This window comes from Aethalodelphis obliquidens, unplaced genomic scaffold (genome assembly GCF_003676395.1).
Source record: "Aethalodelphis obliquidens isolate GAN/ISIS:26980383/991018 unplaced genomic scaffold, ASM367639v1 scaffold5, whole genome shotgun sequence".
NCBI lineage: Eukaryota > Metazoa > Chordata > Mammalia > Artiodactyla > Delphinidae > Aethalodelphis > Aethalodelphis obliquidens.
The window spans coordinates 70,739,868-70,757,569 of NW_020837949.1; the positions used below are offsets into that span (position 1 = coordinate 70,739,868).

Sequence of the window (17,702 nt, forward strand, 5' to 3'; positions counted from 1 at the left end):
AAGACCCATATCTGTGCTACATTGGTGAGTCCCTCATCCCCACCCACGGAGGTGTCTTGATGTAGACCAGAGCAGGGGCAGAGTCTTTCCTGGAGAAGTTGTAACCAGAAGCTAGTTGTAGCCCGAATTTTCATAACCTCAAACTGTTAATTTAATTTGAAGTGCCCCAGATTTTTAGTTCCCTAGGTATCTGGAAAAAGCAAAAGTAAATTCTTTCTAGAGGAATAGACATTCATTTTAGATTTCAAAATTTTCCCTCAATTTTCCAAGGAAAATGAGCAGAATAGATAGATGCTCTGTTGCTTATGACCATCTTTCAGCTATGTGAAGAATACAATTCAGGCCGCTGTATTTTTTCCTGTCCTCCATCTATTTCTTGTTTCTTACCATCCTATTGTCCCTTTCTCATCTTCATTTTTCTTTGTAAAACATGATACCAGGTGGAATAAATATTTCACATGTATTTATGGCCATAGATGTAAGTGGGATTCTTGGACTATTGGTTACAAGCATTGTATTTCTGTTAGTGCAGTTATATCTCAATATCAGTCAGTTTTCTGCAACCCTTTAATCAATTTCCAGGAAAAGAACAACTTGGTCACAAGTATTTCTAAAAAAACTTTAGATTTCCATTTCCTCTCAGTTTGAAGAATGAGTTTCAATTGCAGAAACACTAAAAGATCTGGGTTCTTAATAGGTTCTGGATGAATTCTGTATCCTTGGAAAATGAAAACACACTAAACCACATTCATTAAACAGTATTTATGATTCTTAGAAAAGCATTGTTAGTACAAAAAGGTGTGGAAGACCACTTACAGCTTGATAGTATTTTGTTAAGTTCAGAAACAGGCAGTACAGTATTTTGATCGGAAAAACGTATGTAATAAAAGTATATTTTAAAAAAGCGAGGGAGTGATGAACACAGAATTTAGCATGGTGGTTACCTCTCAAGGGGGAGGAAGGCAGTGGGGGACATGGTTTGTTACTAAAGATGAAGATACATATAACCTTTCATTATAAATACAAACATATGCATATAGCACTTAGTACGACATTAAGAAACAACGAAGCAATACATATTCATGAGACTGGATACAAATGGGAAAAGGTGAGATTTTGTCTTCAAGCTTTTTAAAACCTGGTAAATTAAATTGAGTGTCCATGATTGTGTGACCCTATCATTAAATTTCAAAATATATACAGTGGAGAATGTAAATGAAAGGAATTTGCTTTTACTATTTTAATCTGTTTTATATTCCTAAAACCTTTTGCTGATACCTAAACACAACTATCTGTTTATATGCCCCAGCTTTTCAGCGAATTGTTGACATATTCTTTCCTTCCACCCCCACCAGTTTAAAAAAAAAAAAAAAAAAACAGAAGGAAATGTGATTGAATGGAGTTTGAAAGAGTAGAGGTATTTCTTCAGGTCAGTGACAGGATGTTCACCTCCAAAGCTGGAAAGACTAGTTCAAAAGCAAGCAGTGACTTACCTCATAATGAATTAATTGTGTGTCTGAACTATGATCCAAAAGGCCAGGTGGGCAGACCTTTATGCACTGATGGGTAGCCTCTCCGTGGCCCAGAACAAAAAATTCAGCCCTGATGGCTAACATGTGGTTTTCTGCTGCATTGCATTTACAGAGGTCTGTAGCATAATTCATACTGGAGAGGTGAGGAGACAGCAGAATTCAGACTGAAACTGTCAGCAAATTAATATCCTCGTCTTGTAACACCAAATATTTCCACCTAAACTAGAGAAAAGAGGAAAAAACAATGTTTTTCAGCCAATTTTGGATTAATCATTTTGAATTTCGTATGATGTTTACAGACATCTAAGATTAATAATAGCATGTGATGTCATATCAACAGAAATATTTGGGGGTATGGAAAATTTACATCATTACACTTTCCAAAATCAAATTGGTTGCATACTTTACCATTTATAAAATAGGCTTATTCTACCATCTTTGCTTAAAATAGTGTAACAGTGTACATTTGAATCAACTCTCTGTTCTGTGACCGGGAAGTAGAAAAGCATGTCACCTAATTCTTTCAGATCCCATGTAAACGAATGGGATTCTACTCCCTTTTTGCTGCTTAGGAAATAGGAAAGTAAGGCTGTATTTCAGGCTGATCTTGAGGCTTAGGTAAAAAGAAAATTTTCTCTCTCATAATTCATGTGTACTGCATAATTTAAATAAAGGTTAAGACAGAAGTAAGGGGAGAATTTATTCGTAAGTCCAGGCTGAGGAAACCGCACATTGCATTCAGATGTATGGGTCTTCCATTCAGAAGGCTCCAAGGAACCTGGCTGCAAAACCAACTACTTTGTCATCATTGGTTAAGTTGCTGAACTTGCCCTGAACCTCAGATTCTTTATCTAGTGAAAGGTGGTAATGACTACCCCAGCAGCTTTGTGGTGGGGAATCAGTGCTTGGAAGGCAGGTATTAAATTGTGAAGTGCAGAACAAGTTCATTTTTTGTTGTTGGTATCAATACTGACTTCTAGTAGGGAAAACTCATTAGTATGTTTGTCACCAAGCCAGCAAATCTCACGTGAGACTGAGCCTCCATCTGCTCTGGCCACTTCTGTTCCATTTCTTCAATTTCTTACATATGCTCAGTCCCGAACTCGGATCACTGGAGCTACTTGCTTTACTCATTTGTAAACTTGGTTGGGGAGCTGAAACCTCAGGAGTTTCTATTTCCAACTCCAGTCAGAGATGTCTTTACCTATCTAGTTACTTTATTGTTAATACTGTGGGCCTGTGGGTTCAAATATGTTTCCATGAATATCAACACCATTATTTTAGATTTGGTAGATTTATTTGATAGCTATTTTAACAGTAGCCAAGCCGCTGGTTTATTTCTAGTTGAACATTAGTGGCTGGCTCTGCTATGCTATTTTTTAAATAATTTTTTCCAGCAGATACAAACGATTTTAAAAATGGATTCTAATAATAAGGTTAAGTACTCTAAAATCATCTGAAATGTCACTTGTTTTGCCCCAATCTCACATGACTCATCTGCCTGTTGTTTCATAATAGTTGTTGTGACATTTGCTGTAAATGTTATGCTCCCTTCTGTGTGGGTGTAGAGCTATGGTTTTAGATAGCTGCAAATAAGACCCTCTTCCCCCCCCCCAGGGGAAAGGAGGTTGCTATGACACAAGAATCATTTACTAGGAATAACATGAGTCAATAATGTAAACCAAGGCCTTTAACAAAACATCAGTGACTTTTAAATGCAAAGGAAGCCCTGTCAAATGATAATTTTTTTTTCCTCCAAACCATTTTAGTAATACATTCTTGGGTGTCCAGTAAAAATGAAAACTTAGAGATTTTTACTGCCTAAAAAACTTTATTCATCACATGGAGATTTTAATTTTCTATCAGCTGTCTGAAAGGAGAATGGAAAATAAATACTATACTGAAAAATACCATGAAAGCCGTAGGCAAACATTAAATGATTAAGAGTTTTATTTCTTTGTTTACTTGTTTGTTTTTAATGTGGTTCTTCTTTTTATTTAGATAATCTAGATTTGGGGATTTGGAACCTTTTAAAGCCAAAACAGATTGAGGCTTACAAGCATGTCTTCCTAGATGCCACTCTGATAGAACAGATATTTCCTGATAGATCTAGTCAGAGGTGCTCCAGTCTTAGGCTGAAGGATCTGATGTCCAGGGAAGGTAGGCAGCTACCCAGAGTCATAAGCCAGTGAGTGGTAGAGCTCAAGTGTAAGATGCTTAGACCACTCTCCTTTACACCAGTCCAGACTGCTGCTCACCAAAGCCTGGTAGGTACTTATATTCTTTTTCTAATGTTTCTGATGCTCATGCATAGTGTAGATAATTTTGAGCATGCAGTAACTTGAAAATTCTACATTCACTTTTTCTATGAGCCTCTTAAAAAGAGTTAGTTAGTATTCTGTCAAGGGTCATCTGTTGACTTCTTTGTCTTCTTAAGAGCAAGAAAGGAATTCTCCCTCCCTTCTTCCCTCCCCCCTCCCTTCCTTCCTTCCTTTCTTCCTCGGTATCTTCTATCCCCACAGGCATTTTCCTTGCCCCTATATGCAGTCATTTTCTCCTGTATTTTTGTTTGCATGGATTCTTACATCATACATGTATTTTTTGCTTTGTACTCATGAATTTTAGGGGATTTAAATGGCATGGTGTTATCAATCTCATTCCATTTCTTATTCTTATCACTAAGCATGTGATAAAAATAAGACTAGTTCTTTTTAGAGCTAGTCACATCATAATGGATGCATATGCCTAATTGCTTTTAATCACTGTAATAATCCATGGTGGGTACTCCTCCATTTTACCTACCTGTTCTCCAGTTGGATTCCCCAGTGACCTCCAGTTCTCACCCACCACCAAAACATGCTTTAGTGTATATCCACACTCATCACTCTGTAGCTAAATGAGAATTTCTTGAGCAGCAGGAGAACCTCTGGGTCATGGTGTGCAGTGCTGAAATAGTCACCAGAATTGCTATACCAGTCCACAGTCTCACCAGTAATGTGTGATGGTTTTTACTTTCCTAAATCCCTGTGACATTTAATATTGTCCATTTTTCTAATTTTTGCCAGTGTCCATCTCGTAAGAGAATTTGAATCTTTTAATTGAAACTAAGGTCTTCTTGATGTCAATGGCTAAAGAAATAGCTCTACTGAGAGACGTGATTTTCAGCTTATGTGTATTTTATTCACCTGAATTTCAAATATTATCCATAATTTAGGGTTCCAATTACCATGATGGTGAGAAAAGTAATTAAAATTTGAAGGTCATTATTAAGATATGGATAGGCCTCCCCTGCCCCAACACCCGGCTCAGTCATATCCCTCTTCCCAACATCATGCTCTTTCTGGTGAAATGCTAGTTACCCATCAAAGCCTAGTTTAAAATCGACAACCTGCTCTGTGCCATTGAAGTGTTTTGACCATACTCTAATTATAGTAATTATGATGGGTCATTAGAGCTAGTCCTCTACTTTTCTGTGCACCCGAGTAGCATGTGAACTTACGTGGCCTAGGGCATCTTTGTACCCCTCCCACCCAATTAATCTAACTTAATTGTAATTAATTAATTGTTTTGTGAATGTTAAGCAATAGCCATTATATGTTTAATATTTCCATTTTATCTGACTACAGCAATCATTTCTGGTTCTGAAAAATTTTTAGATTAAAACCATCTTCCACATGTTCTAAGGTATGAAACATTGGCATCTTAGCACAGCATTGATTTAAGGGCTGCATTGGTTTCAAAACTGCTTCCTGGAAAAATCCTGGCCTTGTGTGGAAATACTTGTAAGCTTACCACAGTGCTAAGGTGGGGTAACCTTCCAGCCTTGCAAGAATGCTGGTCAGGATCCTTCACTGTCTCAGTGAAATGGTCCCTCTCACCATCTGTTCATCTGACTTTCAAGTGTGTCTGCACCCTTTTAGCAGTGTACCATATAGCTCCGGTTTCTTATTAAGAAACATTAACCTGGAACAGGTAGCCTGCTTCTATCAAGAAGTCAAATTGAGGAGACTTCCCTACTGGCCCAGTGGTTAGGACTCCACGCTCCCAATGCAGGGGGCCTGGGTTCGATCCCTGGTCCAGGAACTAGACCCCACATGCATGCCACAACTAAGAGTTCGCATGCCACAACTAAGGAGCCAGCGGCCTGCAACTAAGCAGCCCACCTGCCACAACTAAGACCCAATGCAAACCAAATAAATAAATTAAAAAAAAAAAGTCAAATTGAGGAAAGTTATATTTAAAGGAGATAATTTGAGAAAAACATTATTTCAGCTAAGTCATTTGTGATTTTATCCATTGGAAGTTTATGTAAATGTTGTGCTTATTTCCTTATCTGTAAATTGAAGGAAATAAATTATGTCCAAATCTCTGAAGTTCCGTGATATGATATATACCAGTTAGCCTCTGTGGGAAGAACCAACTATACCCCCCAACTTGGGGGACTTTGGACTTTCCTTACTTCCTCAGGAATTGTCTCCATGACTTGAAGATCCTCACGTCTATAAAGCCACCAGGGCTTTTGATTTCTTCTCACGCCAGACTAGCTGGCTCCCAGTTGTACACTTTTATTCTTTTCCATAAGCCCCAGGGCCTGATTGTGCTTCCTGTTTTTCTCTCAAGCTTCCTCCTTCTCCATGCTTTTTTATGGTTCCCTTATCCTTCGGTAATGGCTGCAGAGTGGTGTGTAGCTTCTGCAGCAGTACCTGACAACAAATCATCCAGCCTTGATCGGTTTAAAAGTTTTATTGCTGATCCCACGGGGAACCAGAATGAGGGAAATCACTCAGTTCCTTCATCCATAACAAGAGCATAAGATTGCTGGAGAGTGCCTGGAATTAGGAACTAGGAATTAGGTTAATGTCCCAAAACTCCCTGGCATAGGGCTTGGCACATGGTCAGTGCTATCCTAGGAAATGGCACCACTCAATTTTGCTCTGAAGCTACAGGGGCCTAAAGTCCCATAGTAAGAACATTCCCAAGTCCCTTCACTTTTGTCAAAGCCCCTGTGAGCAGCCAGTGTGCTACTGCAATTATTACACCTGAGAAGAAACCTTTTTTTCACTTTAGTATAGGTTTAGCTTCCTACGATGGGGTAGGAGGAGATCGCCCAAGTTCTGACTGGAAAACAAAGATAACCTCTTTTGTGAGGTTGGGGTAACTTTTGGTGTCATTCCCACAGTGCCTGTCAAGTCTCCGTGCTGTGGGAAGCAGATACAACCTTGAATGAATATTGTACATGATTTAAAGTAATTATTTTTCCACATTTATTTCTCTTCCATAAATACAGAGAAGCAGATGAAATATCCTTTTATTATAAATGGCTGCTTACTGCCAATAAGCTAGTTTAAATATTTTTACTTCCTCATACGTTCTTTTGTTCTTGTTCAGGTATATATTCTGTATTTAAAAATCATGGTAAAAACATATCAGTATAAGCAAAATAACTTGTCTTTTTAAATTAGAGCAAATATGCAGCTGTTGTTGATACTCCTTAAATAAAATTGCAGTCTCGTACATTCTGATGATAAAATCTTTTCCAGTAGTCTTCATGGGTTTTTGACAACTTTAATTTTGTAAAGGGTTTCATATATACTCAATGTAATGTTAAAAATTTCAATATACTTCTTGCTTTCCATGTACAAATATCTGGCTTGTTCTTCTGAGAAAAAAACAAACTCTGAGTTGGTTTGGAATTTCAAGTTGCAATGAGAAAAGTCCACCTTTAGCTTTCTGCTCTTATGTTAAGGCTACGACTCATCTCCAAACAAACGTATGATTGAGGTGATGTTTTGGAATAACATCCTGTGTTTTGGTGGCGCATCACTCTTCAGTGACATTCTGAGGTTGCATTGTATTAGCACATGATATTTTCCCCAGTTAATTGATATCCCAGGTTTGTCCAGGGGAAAATCTACCGCTCCCCCAAACATACTTGACAAGTTATTATATTTACTTTAGTCAAAGCCCGTGTGTGCAATATCCCTCTTGGAGGTGGTCTATTATTGGAGTCCCATATGCTTTTTGTTTGGGAAGAAAGCAGTCACTGTGTCATACTGTTACATGGAGTATTCTTTTTCAGGGATGTTGTTCCCTTGGGGACCATATCAGGCCAGAGTTCCTTAGTCTAATAAGACCTTTGTAACTCTTATTGTATAAGAGTTCTGGGAGGGAAGCAAGAGTTAAACAGAAAATGTAATTCAAGCAACTATATTAGGCCACATGTGGGAAAACATGACTCTTAGTATTGGATTAAAAAAAAGGTTTATTTGTTGTAAAAAGGACTCTGATGCCAAAATTTTCAGGGTATTTCAGTGTAAGTGAAGACTGTTGTGGCCCAGGGAACTCACAACATTTTAACATTTACTTTAGTTTCTGAATATGTATGATTTAAAAAACACCATACAGAGTTGTCTTTTCACAAATTTTATATTTAAAAAAAGATATAATTAATTGTTATAGAAGTCCTGTATGGTGATATTTAAGATTTTCTTGTGTGAGTTTTCCCATCAGCAAAATGATGTTTATTCCATATGAGGATAATGATTATAGCAACGTTACATACATATTCTTCATGCATTAATACAAAAATCTGTACTCATAAGAATTACTCAATTTAATTGTTGTACTTTACCAATTGATGACAAACACACTGATTATATTCCATAAAGGTAGAATTTTAAAAATGAATTTTTTCTACATGAACATAGAAGCTTGCTCTTCAGATTTTATAGTTACAACTGATGAAGAAATTTTTAATTTATTACATATAACATTTTTGGATACAGAAGTCATAAAATACTTATAAGTTCTTAATTAAAATATTTAAATGTTTTGACAGATTATGATAATATAAAATCTGTTTTCTGAAATGAGAACGCTACAGTAAAATATGTGATATTGTGTAATATTTTGAGAGTTCCCTTTCACTTTTTTTTTTTTTTTTTTAACCAGAAAATGGTTTCACAGCAACGCATTCTAATTCACGAAGATTCCATGAACCTGCTCAGTCTTTATACCTCTCCCTCTTTGCCCAACATTACCCTGGGACTTCCAGCAGTGCCAGCCCAGCTGAATGTAAGTCATTATTACCCTGCAACAGCCTAAACCAGCCCAAGGGATATTTTCATAGGGAAATTCTCGTTCTTTTCTTGTATGTTTAGACTTCAGGGAAACTTGGTAGTCTACTTCTCCTTCACTGTTTGCTGAGTTGTTCCAAGATGTTCAGTTTAATTTCACATTAAAGAATCATGCTGGTTCATATAATATATAAAAATAATAACTAACATTTGTATAATGCTTTATAGCTTTTAAAAAAGAAAGCACTCTCCAGGTATATTATTTTGGTAGCTCCACCCAACCATCCTATGAAACAGAGATTACAGGACACATTTTTACAGAAGAAGCAGCTGAGACTTGGAATGCATAAAAGCCCAAGATCACAGACCCAGCAAGTAGCAGACATGAACCTCAACTCAGGCCATTGCTGAGAGGTGCAGCATCTGAAGCGCAGCAGCATATGTTTAAAGAATTTATTTTGTGAATGACTTTATTTTGAGAATTTAGGTTACTGACTCTGGTACTGAAGAATACATATCTGGAAAACCTCTCTAAGAACAATATTAAACTCTTGCCTGGAGATTCAAAGTGAATCAATTACTTTAAAAGTCCTGACAACTGAAATAGGATCTTTTGGAGGTAATTGTCCTACTAACAGAAGACAGCAATAATTATTTTATGCATATTCCCTAAAATAATATAAATTTCAGTCACTGTAAAAGATTTGTAAACTTTACCTAGACTAATTTATCTGTGAAAAGTTAGTAAATTAAATTGTACTTATGCAGAGGTCATATGATACATTTGGTTTAAAGAGAAATTTGTTCCAGCCCTTGGCACCAATTTTGCCAATTTTTAGATGCAGGTCTTCCACTGAGTCCATCTTGTCAAATTCACATCTTTTAAAGTATGCTAACATTAAGAAATCATAAAGAGTTGACCATTTTGTGACTAATTGATTTTCAAAATAGGAACCCTATCTATGGTATGCTACTAGTTTATGCACAAGCACACCTACAGGTGACATTTTTAAATGATACATTTTATGATTGTGTTCAATACATATTATAAAACCAATCTAAGAGGTACCTTATTGTATTTGGTATTTTTAATAGAGTAGAATGTTATCTTATGTGATATAGTAATCTTATACCAGTGAGGAGAAAGCAAAATTTGGATGTTGTTTTATATTTGGAGATTAAAGAAGACAGGCTTAAAAACACTGAATTCAGCTATGCCCCTGAAATTCCACATGAAGCATTTGTAAACAGTTGGCTCTACTGAAAAGAAGAAAGAAATTAGGGATGAAATAAAACATACATATTTATGGATGATATTTTCAAATCTTCACTTACTAAAAATTATTTTCTTCTGTTCCTGTTTTTTCCTATCTCTTCTGATGATAAGCAAATGCTAGCACATAAACTTATGACACGTGAATAGGCTTTTTTTTTCCTACTCTTTTTTTTGCATGTTCTAAGTCACTCCTACCAGCTAACACAAACATGCACCACTTTTAATGTGGTCGGGGAGAATTTTTTCCCAAAGGACCAAGTACTAAAAACCAGACCATTTAATGTTTCAATGGTGATACAATTTGGTACCTTTGGATGAATAAACCAGTGTGGTTTGGATTGAAGTTTCATTTTTCTTTGCTTCCATTTTGGTGTGGATGAGGCCATCACAATTAATTTTTCAAGCTTAGCATTGCTTTGGCAAAGGGATCTCTAATATTCTAGTTCCCCACTGAGTAGTGGTAAATTTTAAGGAAAAGAGGCCAGGAGAAGGAATCACTTCTAGATTAAACATTGCATTGACTCGCTGTGTGACTAAGACAAACCATTTACCTCTTTGTCCTTCAATTTCTCCGTCACTGAAAATTGCTTTGCTTCCCTGGTACACAGCAATTTTGAAAGATGAAACATGAGTTTTGAAAAGAAACATGCCACATAATTTTGAGGTATTAGACCTCTGCTTTTGTAATACCAAAATGACCACCATTCATTAAGTTCTTTGAATAGGAGAATTCATTATTACTGTTGATGATATAAATATTATTGCCTTATTATTGTGTTATCATATATTTCAAGTTCTTAATAGCATTTTTATTTGATATCTAATTTCACTTGTAGTTTATTTTATTAAACAAAAGTATCTGGAGTGTCATTTTCAATATTTAAAGATTTGGGACTCTGTTATGAATTAATATAAAATACATGTTTAAATCAAATTCCTGCATATTTTATATAACCTTTCATTGACTTATCTCAAGAATTTTATTTTAAAAATTAAATACTGGAAACCCACACTCTGTGAACGTATTAGAGGACGTATAGAGAAAGGGTGATTGGTTCCTTCTGCTTGAAGCTCCAAAATTACGGATCTTTTTATCTCTAGCTTCTTAATCCCTATTGTATAGCCATTAGCTCAGCGATTTGAATAAATTTTACTTTTCTAATATACCTTTTACTACAGCAGTGTATTAAACTATTTTAGAAATAACTGTCCCAGTTATTAAGCCTGAAATTAGCATGATTTTTAATGTTAAAAAACGTTTTATTTTGGGTTCCGTGTAATGATACCCAATACTAAATTGTCTCCAGTGCTTCAGCTCTATTTTTGTTTCTCCTTTGTTAGTTCACTTAGTTCACAAGACATGGTGTTATCCATTTTCCCTACTCAGCCATTGGATAAGGTAGGGCTTCTTGGTCGGGGGTTAGAGGGGGTGGGAATTATGGAATAAGAAACTAATCTAATGATTTACAGACCTAATGACCCATATGGTGAAAGTGGATTAACATCAGTATTATTTCTTGACACAGGCTTCAAATTCGCTCAAAGAAAAACAGAAGTGTGAGACCCAGACACTCAGGCAAGGCGTTCCTCTGCCTGGGCAGTATGGGGGCAGCATCCCGGCATCTTCAAGCCATCCCCATGTCACTTTGGAGGGAAAGCCCAACAGCAGCCACCAAGCTCTCCTGCAGCATTTATTATTGAAAGAACAGATGCGACAGCAAAAGCTTCTTGTGGCTGGTAATTCATAACGGCACCATTTGCAGGTTATTTTAGGGCTTTCATTTTATCAGCAATTCAATGTAATGTCTCTTTAACTCAAGACCTAGTAAAGATTCAGTGTCATACATAGGTCTCCCTGATACCTACTACTGTGGAAAGACTGTTGTCTTTATTTATTCCTCTAGATCCATGAAAAAAAAACTCACCTTATTTAACCTTCATACATACCAGAGTGGACTATTGGTGAGTCATTGATCAGTTGCATATCTGCCCAATGCTTTGGCACTTTTGCCTTCACCCCACCCAACCTAGCCTTCTGATATTTGCCCGGTAGTATACTACTTTTCGTAAAACGTATCCCATAGCTATTTTCTGTAGCTTCTTTCCTAAATTGTGTATGTGTCTGTGTGTGTGTACATATATACATGTACGTATATATTTTTTTCAGGTGGAGTTCCCTTACATCCTCAGTCTCCTTTGGCAACGAAAGAGAGAATTTCACCTGGCATTAGAGGTACCCACAAATTACCCCGTCACAGACCCTTGAATCGAACCCAGTCTGCACCTTTGCCTCAGAGCACATTGGCTCAGCTGGTCATTCAGCAGCAACACCAGCAATTCTTGGAGAAGCAGAAGCAATACCAGCAGCAGATCCACATGAACAAGGTAAGTCCCCAAGCCACGTCAACATGCCATAACCACTGGTGTGGAAATTGGGGTTTTCTTCACTGATGTGTGCATACAAGAGAGAGTGTTGGTATCCATCACAGCCAAACGGAGACTGCCCTCCTGGCCGTGCTGTCAGGGCTCAAGGGCACCATCACATTATCACTGTTTTCTCCATCACTACATGTGTAGGACATTTGTAGCAAAATTGAGGTCCTAGATTAGAAAGTCTCTTATGATTGGGTACCTATGTTAATACAGAAGCACATACAGGAACATGTGTGCAGAGCCCCATTTTTTGTTATTGTAGTAAAGGTGTGAGGCAGAGTTGAAGTTTGCACAGGTGCTAGCAGCTATGCCAAGGTCGGCCAGTTAGGTATTTCTCAGCAACTTCTATGTATGCATGTTATATTTATTTTTTAATATGCCCTACTTTATTCCAGTCAGTGTTGAAGCGGTTTCTCAGAAACTTGTGGTAGTTTCTTTCTGGCAGCCTTATTGTGGCTGAAATGGACAGCAAATGCCTGAATCACAGCACATCCTCAGGAGCCCTCCTGCTGAGGCAACCACAGTCATTCTAAAATAATGGTATCAGGCGGGCCAGCAAAGCATTTTCAATGAACTTGTAAGCAAAACTGGTCTGTACAGTTTTGCCACTACTCTCTGCTATGGTAGCCTTACAAAGTAGAATCCTCTCATTTCTGGAGAGTGAAAGGTCCTGAATATCAAAATTCTTTCTATTATCTTTTGTTACTATATCACCTCCAGATATCTTGTAGAGACATTATATTGAGAAACAATCTCCTGTTTACTGATAAATGGATAGCTAAAAATTGAAATAGTATTTAAATGCTTTATTGTATTGCGATATAAACAAAACAAAATCTCATGGGAGAAGGTCTAATCATCTTTCTAATAGCAAGAGAAGGGGGTGTTTATCATGTGCTCACCTTATTGCAGGTGGGATTAGAGATTTTCTCTCCTCTTTGGCCTCCATCTTATGGAGCACAGGCTCCGGACACGCAGGCTCAGCGGCCATGGCTCACGGGCCCAGCCGCTCCGTGGCATGTGGGATCTTCCCAGACCGGGGCACGAACCCGTGTCCCCTGCATTGGCAGGCGGACTCTCAACCACTGCGCCACCAGGGAAGCCCTGGCCTCCATCTTAACAAGGCAGAGCCATGAAGGGAGCATGGGCTGAAGACCACAATACTGAACACAAATTCTCCCAGTCCAACCCTTTGCAGCATTCAAAGATGACGTGTATGTGTGTATATCGGGGTTCAGGGTGGTTGGCTGTGCCATCTGCCTCTCCTGTTATCGTTTGCTGTACTGCAGATTGTATTTCACTATATTTCAGACTCTTTCTATATCGTCACGTTAATGCCTGTTTTATTGCTACAGCATTTCTCTAAATTTATCAGATTGTTTTGGGTACAAACAGTCTTGTCAGAGGAGAACCAACTTCCTTCTTGTATAATGGCATATAATACTCCTTGCCTTGAATGTTATTCTGCATGTTTACTATCTTATGGTAGAGTTATGTTGGTTTGTTTGTTTTGTGGTATCTTAGCACTACTTAAAACTACCAGGTATTCTTGAAACATTGTCCAGTGTGAGAGGAAAGACTGGGAATTCTACTTTTCACCTCACAATATTTTGATCTGGAATTAAGTTCATTTAGAAAAGTAGTATTGGATTGTAAGTATACTTTCTGCTACTCGGTTCGATTTCCTAGAAATATGTGGATGTGCATATTCTATTACAGGTAAATTGGTCCCTTTGAAATCATCATCTACAGATGATTTCTATGAATACCTTTAAGAATACTTTGGAATACATTTTTTATGACCTAGAGTTGCCACTGCTTCACATTCAGATGGTTTGTTAATATCAGAATCTTTGTATATTAGTATCACAGTGGAGATTTTGACAGACAGATGCTAACCTCAGTCACATGGAAGAAACTAAGATGGAAAGCAGGCATTTGCATTTTAGCAATGAGAAAAGCAAATCTTTATCAGAGACCTTCTCCCATGTGGAGCTGATTCCTTGGAATCTGTTAAGAATTCTTCCCAAAATTAGAAACAAACCTATACGTTTAGGTACATGTTTGTACAGTGGTTTGATTATTAAATCTTGTCTTAATTAGGCAAAATGAAGCCCAGAAAACTTCAAAGTACAAAGCTGATCTTTATATATTAACCTCTCTCAACTTGGGTGTTTAGATTACTCAAGCAGGTCTCTACTTGGCTTTTCTCCATGTATATATTCCATATGTTTAATCAAGATGGCATATGCACACTGGGTATTCTCCAGATTTGAAAATATTTCACTTGCCCTCAGTTGTCTAAGGAAATAGAGAAGAATCTTATTAAATAAATCTTGAACTCCATCCTGTTCCATGGTATTCACAATAGAACCATTAATAAATGAATTGCTACTGTTCACCCTCCCCCATGAGGTAATGAAAACATTTAGTTCACATTAGGAGAAGGCCAAACTTAGATGCCAAAAGATAACAAGTTTTATATAATAATACATTTATGTGTACTCTAACCATTTAGAATAACCATTAATGAGAAATAACCACAGAAACTTTAATATATGTCATTTTTTTCCTATTATCATGGAAGAACCTTTACTGAATCCATTCAAATTGGAGCCAAATAGTTGGCATCATAAAAGCATGGTTCTTACTCTTGAGATACTTATTCCAGCAGGAAATATAGGCACACATGAAGAATAGGTGTGCAGATGACATATTTTAAAATGTCTTTTCCTTTTATTCCCTCAGCTTTTCTTTATGGTTCTTTTTTGAGGAATTTAGGAATTTTGAGGAAAAATGGAGTGAGAAGAAAGAAAAAATAAGTAGGTTTATCTCTAAACTTACATCATATTAAATATGATTGGGCTTCCTGGTATGAAATTTTTAATGATTTATTTGAATTGCTAAAAATCTTTAGAAGAATTAGAAGCAAAGCTGTACTTTTCAGAACAGTTTATACAAAGATTGGCTTATTAAATTTAAAAAACTTTCTCATATCTTGCTATTATTTGACTGCATTTATGAAAGCGGTCATTCATGCTTGTTATAACTATACAATGTAAATGTTATTAATCATACTAAACAATTTACCTACCTGTTACCTGATACTTTAATGACATTTACATGGGAAATTTGTGTGTGGTAAGATGTTAAGCCTCATGTAATTATGTTGTAAGTGCTTAATAGCTTAGCAGAAATACCCCAGGAATGGGTTTATGTAGCATTTGTATTGCTGTATCTACCAGTAAATAATGGGGCAAGCCTGAAAAATGAATGAAAAATGTCAGAATGATTTGTCTCTGCTTATCAGTTTGTATATTCTGTTTTCACTGGAAGAGTTTTGAGAAGCTTAACCATAAGAAAATCACGGCTTACAACATTTGTTCTTTGATTTTTTTTTGAGACATTTACAAAATTCAGAGATGCATTTAAACAATTTCTATTACTAATATATAGTACCTTTATGTTTCAAAAAAAACAAGAGTTTTTTAATATGAGGATTTCAAAAGAAAACTGTTGCTTTTGCCAGTATCTTTTGATTTTTTTATTAGAAAAAAATGGTTTCTAAAACAGAATTTTCCTTGTAAATACAAAATAGCAAACAAAAATATAGGAGGGTATTGATAATTTTCTTCTGAACCGTTTTCAAGTTTAAATATTGCCACAGATTATCTGGTAAAAACTATGATGAAAACAAAATACCACAGTTACTTGGACGTTTTTATGATTTTTGAAGGAGTATCTGACCACTGCCTAATTACCAGAAGGGTAGATCTCTAGTCACATCACTCTCTGAATGATATACAGAAATTTTCCAAAGTATATTCAGGCATTTTTGTTGTGAGATAATTTGACATAGATCTCTGCCCCCTTCCAAATGACAACATTATTCTTTGAATTATTTCTCAGTTATAGTATTAATAGAATAGCATTGGTTGATGCCTAATTGTTTCTGTTTTAACTAGAATTTTAATAACTTTTCTAATACCTATATTTTTCATATTCATTCCATCAAATCCATATGAGAAGAAATTTTAAAATTATTTCTTCATTCAATGCTTATTTATAAATAATCTATGCAAGTATCCATTTAGCAAATCATTACTGAATTCTTACTTGGTACCAGACACTATTTTAGGCACTAAGAAAACAACATTCATTATCCTCATGGAGCTTACCATATGGGGAGCAGGGGACTGAAATATTCCAGTAAACAGTAATACAATACAATGTTTTAAGTATTAGGATAGGGGACATGAGGAAGGAAATTGTTTCCTTTGAGGAAACAAGATTTTGAGACTTGTTTAGTTCTTCTCAGGATTATCTTGTCCTTTTTACATCTTTTCCTCTCCCTTCTCTCTCTCTTTCTTTCTCTGTCTCTCTCTCTTTCCTTCCCTGCCTCTTTCTCTGTTTCTCTCCCTCCCTCTCTCCCTCTCTTTCTTTCTTTGTAAAATGCTCTGTGATAAATACCTTATGCATTCCTATGACTGGATATCAGCCAACACTTAAAAAAAAACCCACATAAATCATGAGATGATATCTTATACGTGTCAAGGTTCACTCTAGATATAAGTATTTATTATATATTTATTACTATGATACTTAGGCATTTTGACATGAGTGCTATTTTATCATAATAAAAATATATCTAAGACAAGAGCAGTGAAGGGGAGGGTGGGCAGATGTCCTACATTGCCCTTATTAAAACAGGTAGATTTTATGTCTGACGAGCAAGGCATGAATATAGTTAAGCTCAAATGCTGGCACAGAGCTAATGGGGAGCTTTCATCAGTTTTGGAAGAGAATTTGACCCTTTATTTGAACAGGATCTGTTGTATTCCTTTTCTTGACACAATTTTCTAACATAGATGTTAAATTTTCTCCATAACCCCTCATGATTCATACCCACTCCTTGTCCCCAACAATCCATCCAGAGCAACTCAGGGGAGAATATTCTTTCATGCCTGTGGTCACATGCAAACATAGCATGGTTGTGTGTGTGTGTGTGTGTGTGTGTGTGTGTGTGTGTGTGTGTATTTTTCCTTATAAAGTATCCCTGAAGGCAGCGCTAAAATATAACTGTTTTGTGCACTATTAAGCAAAGTGTATATTTTCCCAAGGAAATTAATTTGAACAACAATTATACAGACAGTTACAATCCCAAGAGTTTATATATTTTGAAGTCACACTTCATATTAGTTTATTTTAATAAGGGTATTTCTATCCATGCCTTACTTGTAAGAAGATTAATATTTTAAGGATAATTAGGTAAGGACCAGGTACCGATTTCTGCTTTTTTGCTACACCTATTTCTCCTAATGTATCTTTTCCTCCTCATCTTTTATACAACATGGATCTTTCCAGAACCTTTCCCATAGGGACCTT

At 36.4% G+C, this 17,702-nt stretch overlaps 1 protein-coding gene across 34 annotated transcripts in view; it reads left to right on the plus strand.

Annotated features, from left to right (window-relative positions):
- The window catches only part of HDAC9 (histone deacetylase 9), a 581,092-nt gene that overhangs the window by 157,227 nt on the left and 406,163 nt on the right, over positions 1–17,702 (plus strand). For all 34 annotated transcript variants that reach the window (XM_027102607.1, XM_027102608.1, XM_027102636.1 and 31 more), the window contains 3 exons: positions 8,484–8,606; positions 11,411–11,621; positions 12,052–12,269. In XM_027102607.1, the coding sequence (XP_026958408.1) occupies positions 8,484–8,606; positions 11,411–11,621; positions 12,052–12,269 (552 nt within the window). The remainder of the gene's footprint in view (positions 1–8,483; positions 8,607–11,410; positions 11,622–12,051; positions 12,270–17,702) is intronic.